This window comes from Anopheles funestus, chromosome 3RL, assembly GCF_943734845.2.
Source record: "Anopheles funestus chromosome 3RL, idAnoFuneDA-416_04, whole genome shotgun sequence".
Taxonomy (NCBI): domain Eukaryota; kingdom Metazoa; phylum Arthropoda; class Insecta; order Diptera; family Culicidae; genus Anopheles; species Anopheles funestus.
The window spans coordinates 17499874-17508522 of NC_064599.1; the positions used below are offsets into that span (position 1 = coordinate 17499874).

Here is an 8649-nt window from a genome sequence, read left to right on the forward strand (position 1 = left end):
TATATATACGGATGGAAGCATAACCGAAGAAGGATCCGGAATTGGAATCGTGTTTGTGGATAGAACGAGCAACCAAATAAGCAACATGGTTTTCAACTTCAAAATCGAAAACCAGTGCTCAATATGTACGGTAGAGCTGCTAGCCATTGACAAGGCGTTAGAACTGGCTATCGAGCGACACATTGACCACCCGGTTCTTTTTACGGATAGTCAATCGGCATGCCATATCCTAAAAAAGGCAAGCAATAATCTTTTTAATGATGAGTTAGTCAACAGAATATTGTACAACTGCACATACTTGGAGGCTGAGGTGCAATGGATTCCCAGCCATATAGGCATCCTCCACAATGAAAAAGCAGACGAGCAAGCTAGAAGAGGGACCACTAGCTCAAACGTGTTATCCAACAAAACACGATTAAAAGACGTTTTGAGCGGCCTTGAGCAGGAAATGAATGAGGAAACCAATGAGTGGTACCAAAAGGTATGTGCTACCAAGGGTAGGAAATACCAACGTTTTCAAGACCGGTGGTACCCAAAAGCTTGGTATCTAAACTACTCAATCCCAGCTAAAGCTATCAAAGTATTGAACAGGCTGATAGCCGGGCACGATTACGGAAATTATTGGTTACATGTCATGAAAATAGTTCCCGAGGGCAATTGTAATGTCTGTGATGTTCCAGACACGGCAACGCATAAAGTCTTCTATTGCGACAAATTCAAACTAGAGAGAGACGAGAATACGGACATAAACGAGGAAAAGTTCATTCAGTTTTGGAAAACAAAAAATCTACAAAAAATGAAAGACGTTTACAATTTTATCACTAACAACAGAATGGTCATATAAAACTGTGCGTAGTTTTCACAAACAGGTAATACCTCCCATGAGATTCGCAATCAACCTCTAAAACCGAGTAAGCCCGGGATAAGGCTGATTGGTTGCGATCACATCCCAGTTTAAATCGCTAGGGAAAATCATCAATCAAAGGGCTTTCTCAGGAAGTACGAGTTACCAACACTACACAGTAAACAGATCAGACCAAACAAGAAGACGTCACACAGACTGCTCCACAACAACAAATCGCAAGGGTTCCCGGAGGGGCACAAACCTATCAAAATAGTTAATTCTACAGTTTTTTTTCAGTTTCTACAATCGGGACATATGGCCTAAGTTGCTGGTCTCTATTTTACAGTGATTGAGTCTTGTGGATTACTTGTTGAAGGCCCAGGAAGCTGGATTCGATAAGCGGACCAAAGCAGAATCACACAGAAGAAGAAGAAGAAGAAGAAGAAAAGTTTAATTTTTCGCGACAAAAACAAAAGTATTTTACTGTACTCTTTTGATACGGTTCGTCGATTGTATATTTGTTCGCACATACCTCACTCATCTGGCAAAAGGCACGGGAAGCCGCATTGAGTTTCGTTCGTTTTCAAGCGCTCAACCTTCATTCGCCAAACATCCGCAAACTGCACACCAGGCATTGTGCGTGCGGTTGCCGAAAACTCAAAATTAAGACGTAATCTTCTGCTCGGAACAGCCAAATCGGATTATTCCTTTCTTATCGTCCGGCAGGAGTGTGGAGTGTTAACCCACATTGGATTAGAGTGCAGGTACTAAGCAAGGTAAGCGATCGGTCCCGTTTGCCTATTCTCTTCCCGTTCTATCGTACCCATCGCGATGGTTCCGGGTGGTTCCGGCCACGGCATGCGGGGTGGTTTCGATTGTTATGATGTGATGATAAAGGAATGTGATTCGCTAAGCGTACTGCAAACATACGTTATTTGCTGTTAATCGCACGTTGCTTTGCGCTGGCCGACCGATTGACCCCACCGTGTGCAGGAAATGGTTTATGAGATTATTCGATGTTTCCGCTTGTTGCCTTTTGTTCCACCCTCACTGATCACGTTTCTGCTTTTCCAGATCGCTTTACCACCACAGTACGTACACTCGTGTGCTCTGGTGTGTCTGTGCGTGTTTAACACATTTCCTAACATTTGACCTTGCTGTAAAGTAGCCGTCAAAATTAGCGGAGAAACAAGAGTACGCAAAATGTCCTTCAGTTCGGACTCGCCGGATGCGAAAAAGCCCTGCAAGGGTATCCTGAAATCCTCCAGCAGCTTCGACAAGCATTCGGCCGCATCATCAGTGTAAGTGTTTAGCATTATCAGTGTAGTGAGTTCTAAACTAACGCTCTGAGATGAATCATTAATTTTAGGCACAGGAAAAGTGCAAAATTTGATGAGCTGAACGTGCTACAGACGTACCATCCGCCGGATAAAGATTACGGTCACATGAAGGTGGACGAACCGAAAACTCCCTTCAATTACGTGGAAGCTGCCGACGTCGATCAACTAGATGCGGAAGTGCTCGCCGAAAGGTATGAGATTGTAATTCCGTGGAACCGCACCCACCATTGATAATGCTTCCGATCTCGATGTTTAGATTGCGCGTTGCAGCAGACGCGCGCAGTGATGCCGTATCGGAGGAGGAGCTAGATGATGACGACGAGGAGGAGGAAGAGGAAGAGCTAACGGAGGAACAGAAAAAGCGCAAGCTAGAATTTGAACGACGCCGCAAAGCACACTATAACGAGTTCGAGGCAGTTAAACTGGCCCGCAAACTGATCGAAGAGGATGACGAAGAGGAAGAGGACGACGCAGCGGACGGTGGTGGTGCGGATGATGGCCCGAACAAGGCGGACGATGAACCAAGTGCGAACAATACGCGCCCTACCGCTACGGGAGGATCATCCAGCACACCTGCCAGTAAGGACGAAACGAGAATGGAGATCGAAGAGCAGGAAGATGAAACCGATCGAAATGCAAGTAGCCGCCCGAATAAGGTTGGCACCGCCGAAAGTCCGGCCGCACGATTAAAACCAGGTATGGAGGAAATTGTTTAGGTGTAGGTATCGTCAGCCGTGTTTGGGAAGAGGGTAGGGACGGGTGGCAAACCATTGTCACGATGATGGAAACATTTACGCTTCCACAGCCGGATCGCGTGCACCGCCGTTTCCGGTGGGTCCGGTTTTTACAACCGTACGATTATCCGTATAAACTCACACACACGAATACATACACACACACGCACACACACTATCACATGCTATGCAACGTTGAGGAGTGATAAAAAAAAGGTCCTAAGACTGCCAATCTGCCATTTTTTGAGCTGTTACATGGTTACATCTACTGCGAAATAGGTGTTGAGGAGGAAAATACCACTTCGGTTTTACATTGGTTTTTTCACGCTGTTTTTGCTTTTTGTATCCATTGCCGGATATCTGGAGAAGGATGTATCTGTGTGGCATGTGTCCGCGTCGCTGTAAAAATAGAAGCAACTGTTGTAGCTGTTAGTTCCATGATGGCCACATCTGATTTGAGAAGCCTTGTTAGAGCGAATGTTAGCAAACGAACATTTACAATTTGTTGACAAATTATAACAATTCTGCAAAAAGAATGTAATACACATCCCAAAACAAAACAAAAAACATAAGAAAATGTCGCCAACAATCAATGATTTCGAAACACGTTTCACTTATCTGTGTACCATGTTTGTTTAGATTTCAACCTCCAAAAGGTTTTGTTTGTTAGTTTTGTTTGCTTTTTGTTTCCTTTCTGCACTTGTGCACAAATACCTGATACGATATTTTTAATCTAGTTTTATTCTCTTTTCTCTTCTTTTTTTTCCAAATTTTTGTCATTTTTCTTTTCTTTTTTTCTACTCCCCTTAATTGTTGCACACTTTTGTGTTGTTAATGACACACCCCGCGCATTAACCTTTTGCCTTTTATGTGTGTGTGTGTGTTTGTGTGTTTGATTCTGTGTTTTTGGCACGCATCTGTATCGTATGTTACTTTTATACTGCAAAAAAAACACACAAGTATCGAGTGCAATCAGACTTGAGGAAAATTCCGACTTTGAAAGCCCCCGTAGCTCGGTAATCGCACTGATAATGATAGTGTCGATTTGTTTGATGATATTCTTCATCGTTTGCTTTACGTTACTGTTTTATCTGCTGAAAAGAAACATTTAAGGCTGGTTTCGATTAGTTTCGGGTTTTTTTTCTCGGTTGATAGCATAACATTTACTTTCAATGTGAGTGAGAATGTAGCTAGATAGACAGATAGGACGAGAATATTTATCAATTGTTCTGTTTTTTTTTACTTTACTTTACTCGATTAAAAGCGATGAAGAACGAGAGATAGATTTGTTTAGCCGCTAGAGGGAAAAAAGGATTAATTTAGTAGTGTAACAATTTGAAATGATCCCTAAAGAATGGCGCAAAAAAGCCCAAACACCGTAATCGATTCGGATTTAATTTGTAAATAACCTCGCACCCAACGGTTTGATTTTAATAGGTTTTTTTTGTTGTTGTAGCTAAGAATCAGCTTAAAATATGATTCATGAGCACATAGTTTTTTTTTCTAACTAAGATTATATTTGTAATGCATGGGAAGCAAAACAAAAAAACGGTACCGTGTCCGATAATTTTTAGTCAGGAGTGTTTCTGTTTCGTTTACCTCCGTCACCAAATCGAACCACTAACCCAAATACCTCCATTTACCAGTTGTTACCTTTGTCTGAACCTTTCGCTACCAAGGGGTAACAAGTGCTACCAGTGTGTCGCTGTGTTTTGGTAATCTTCTGTAAAAATGCGTGTGGTATTTTGTTTAGCCCCTGCACCAGGTAGCAACACGCTGGCTTTGTATGGTTTTTGGCTAACAAAGCGATGCCGCACCGCTGCTTCCGCTGCTTGGCAAACGTTCGTCGGTGTTAGTAGTCATTGTTTTGAGCGATCGCTTATCCGGACAGTGTACGGCGCGGAAACAGGTACAGTGTGTAGTGTGCGATATGGGTAAGAAACCGATTGCTGCACAATCAATCAATCACTGTGGGGATTTAATGAATGAATAGGGGACAGCAGTGTTTGGTACTGAAACCGGCGAATAGAACTAATGATAGAACTAACTAAATACACCACCAACCGGTTGGCGTGGTGTGGTTAACTATAGGCGCTTAGTGTAGAGAACAATAATTTTACAATTTCATTTGCTTGCTATTGATGGGAGCGTATTGAAGCGTTCGCTAATCGGTACCGTGTTAGTGTAAAAGATGATTAAATTGGAAAACAAAAATGTAAAACTATACATTGGACAACAAATCTAGAAAAAAAACAAGTTTCAAAATTAAATCAACTGACAAAAACTAAAAACTAACTAGAAAGTATAAACTTGCAAACGAAAAGAAAACTAATCCTAAAACAAAAACAATTAAATTAAGCAATATAACACATACTACTGCGAATCGGTACTCTTCGCAAAACTAAGCAAAACAATATGAAAAGAAATATGAAAAAAAAACACGGGCATCTGGATGAAAACTAATGCCACCAACAACCACCTTGTAATAAGATAATCAAAAAACGAATACAAAAAAACAGGCTTATTAAAAGTGTGTCACACAGGCGAAGCGGAGAAAAGTGTAGCTGTAAGTTAATGAAAGGAATGCTCGGTAAAACATTATAATGCGGCTGTTTTTAATCATTAGGAAACACACGAGAGAAAAAAAAGAACATGATCTGTTATTTTAAAACTAGCGCAACTGTTGTAATTGTAAATCTCAATTAAATTTTCAAATGCAGGTTTGCTATTTTTGGATAATTTTAAATAACTAAACCACACAACTTTACAATGATCGATCACTCTGTTATTGTACAGCAAGAACAAACCGTTTTCCCATCTTTTTCTTGAATGTAACGATTTGTGTTCGTTCGTATGTCTGTCGTCGCAAGCCTGAGTTAGGTGACAGGGTTAGAGTATTAAAAATGTCAACTTAAGCTTCGATTTTGAACTTCAAGCTGGTAGTGTGTTAAGCTAAATCGTTTATAAACGCGCGTCCCCACACAAGCATTAATGGAGCTTCATTTTATCATGAAAATTTAACAGAAATGGTAGGCATAAATTGCTATGCGCTCCATTGATCGTCAGGGTGAATGTAAAAACACCGTAAAACAAAAAAAATGTATTTATTTTCGAATATTAATTAGAAATTCAAAACAGTTCCCCCAATCCTAAGCAATTTCGTGCGTAGATGAAGAACGTTATTAAAAAAGAACAAAACAAAAAAATCAAACTTCCGTAGCGTTTAGGCTAGCTTATTTTTAGCATTCAGTATGACGCACCACCACCTAATGCTGCTTACCCAATTTATATAAGTTATAATTTTCTTCACCAGAGTGAGAAAGAATGGAGTGAGATTTAATTATTTAAACAAACACACATATAACACGTAAGAGCGTTGATTTCAAAACGTCGTGGGTAGTAATAATACTTAGTTTATTCCTTTTGAATGTTGCGTATGTAACATACCTTCACCGTTGATTATTCGTTGCCTGTGAGGGTAAAAAAACAGCGAGGAAAATGTGTTTTTTTTTTAATTTGTTCCCCTGTTTTTAAAACCTTTTTTTCGAAGGTCGCTTTTCAGCGCTGCGCTTAGACGATTGAATGTAGGGTTTAGTAAAACGAAATGAAGAAAAAAAAGCGGAAAATCATGTAAGGGAAATGTAGGGTTGACTAATGATAATAGTATCGAATCAATACGCAGATAGTTTGCGATGGATTGAAACAATTAGCAATATAATCAAAGAAAACTTTATTGTTTGTGCGCCAGTCAAAAGCAATAGAATGAATGAGATGTGAAAGAGAGAGAGAAAGGGAGAGTTAAAGGAATTTCTTGAATAAATTAAAATTGTGAATTGAATAATATGGCTGGTGTTGGCTTTCGCTATCTGTTCACAAATAATAATAACAATGTTTTTTTTGTTTCCATTATAGACAACTGCTCTTGGACTGATGATTGGTGGGAAAATTTGAAGCTGCCTTATAGGCGGATGAATGCCTATGATGAAAGGCAAATGGTCCAAATTGAAATATCCGAATATGGCAATGTGTGCGTTCATGTGTGTGTGTGTGTTTTTCTTTTATTTTGCTCGGATTTTAATACCAGCACACACACGGGGGGGAAGCAAGATAAACATGTGAATGTAAAAATAATCCTGCTGAAATTGTCGAACTAATTGATTTCGATGTTTCGTTTGTAGCACGATTGGTACGCTTTTCCCGTTGGGGTTTTTCTTCCCGTTGCCGTGCCGGATATTGTGTCAACCGATCCGGATATCCGTTTGGCCCAAAAAGGTCCGATGAACGGGAGGTGGGGTATGCAACCTGGGAGACTGGTTACTGCATTAATGATGTTGTTGTACTCACTCATCCTGATTGTGCAACGGCGGGTGGGATTATTTTGCTTGCGCTCAGTTTGCATTATAAAATGCAAACGCACTAAATCATGGCTGCCTTGGCATACGCCGGGAACGTTTTGAGTGTCCGTTCCGCGCGAATGCACCCGTCAGATGTAGTGATGTGGGGCGGGATGTTAGTGGGTGGCCTTGCAACATGCGAAAAGCAGTGACGGACTCATTATCGTTAAAATAAATTCCTCTATCATTATCAGCGAGCCGATATCAGGGTGTGTTTTTGTTTCGTGTGTCTGGTTTTTTTTGTAATGATATATTTTATATCCGCCCATTTGGTTTTCGGGGGGTAGGCTTGAAACTCATTCATCATACCGGTTTGCCGGTGTTGGAGGTGTTGAACAAATCGGTAAACGTGCGAGGAAGAGTAACAGTGTGCGCACTGTATCGTGGATTAATTTAATAAACAAAAGCTATCGATTGCGCGCGTGTCCCTTTCACAACCATGGGGTTTTGCGTATGTAGCAAAACAAAACTGGTGAGAAAAAAAATGTTTGGAACATAAAAACGAATGGGTGGAAAATTGATTCCCGGCAAAAAAAAAAAAAATCACACAAAAAACTGGGTAAAAATCAAATGTGATATCATGTTATTTTTAATGCACCATTTGGTTGGAGAGTGAAGAAACAAAAAGAAAAAAAAGGGAAAACATTTTTATTTCGATTTGGAAATAAATAATCAAAACGAGTTTGGGTTTGGGGGGAAAAGCAAGATCCGCGCTTTTGCTTTGCATAGGACGGAGAATGCCAAAATGGTGGTAGATGATGAAGGGGAACGACAATTTACAACCCTTTACCGGAGGACGCAGTCGCATGTTGATGAGTGTAAAAATTAATTCATCTATCTGTTTACCCCATCACGTGCCAACGATCATCAGTTGTTTACAGGCATATAAATTAGTAGCACCGAACGCAAACTAACCAATCACGAGCCGACAGTGAATTGGTGAATTTTATTCTTATTTTACCGCAAAATTTGTATCGATTGCTTTCGGGGTAGAACTGCAACAAACGCTTCGAAAGGTGGTTGGGGTTGCAGTAGTCAAAAGAACCGGTACGTTTATGCAAACTTTCACTCCACTATTCCGGTTTCGTGCCGTTTCGGGTTTGTTCAACCGGAAGTGTACTCCCAACTCCCAGCAGCAGCACTGTACACTGCCGGTTGTTATTCCGGTGCGTTGACGAGTGTTTTACAATGTAATAAATTGGTTCACATTCAAAATGTGGCCACCGGGCGTGTAGTAGTAACTGTTTCTTTTTTTCATTCGATCTGCTTCAAATGAAACATTGGTTAGTTCATGGTTGTTTTTATTTTTTCTATTTCATCGATGGCTTTTCATTTGA

General features: G+C 40.5%; 1 protein-coding gene across 1 annotated transcript; it reads left to right on the top strand.

The window, feature by feature from the left end:
* Positions 1-1290: 1290 nt before the first annotated feature.
* Positions 1291-6759, top strand: LOC125768020 (protein phosphatase inhibitor 2). The gene is made up of 5 exons (XM_049435127.1): positions 1291-1620; positions 1919-2145; positions 2214-2375; positions 2441-2880; positions 3879-6759. Exons 2-5 carry the CDS (start codon positions 2048-2050, stop codon positions 4028-4030), a joined length of 852 nt encoding a protein of 283 aa, XP_049291084.1. The 5' UTR covers positions 1291-1620; positions 1919-2047; the 3' UTR covers positions 4031-6759.
* The last annotated feature ends 1890 nt before the right edge of the window (positions 6760-8649 follow it).

What these genes read in the sequence shown, in the direction of transcription:
- LOC125768020 (XM_049435127.1), top strand. Translation starts at nt 2,048, where the DNA reads ATGTCCTTCAGTTCGGACTCGCCGGATGCGAAAAAGCCCTGCAAGGGT. An exon ending in CATTCGGCCGCATCATCAGT is followed by an intron (nt 2,146 to 2,213) that starts GTAAGTGTTTAG and finishes CATTAATTTTAG; the next exon opens with GCACAGGAAAAGTGCAAAAT. An exon ending in GGCCGCACGATTAAAACCAG is followed by an intron (nt 2,881 to 3,878) that starts GTATGGAGGAAA and finishes AAAACACACAAG; the next exon opens with TATCGAGTGCAATCAGACTT.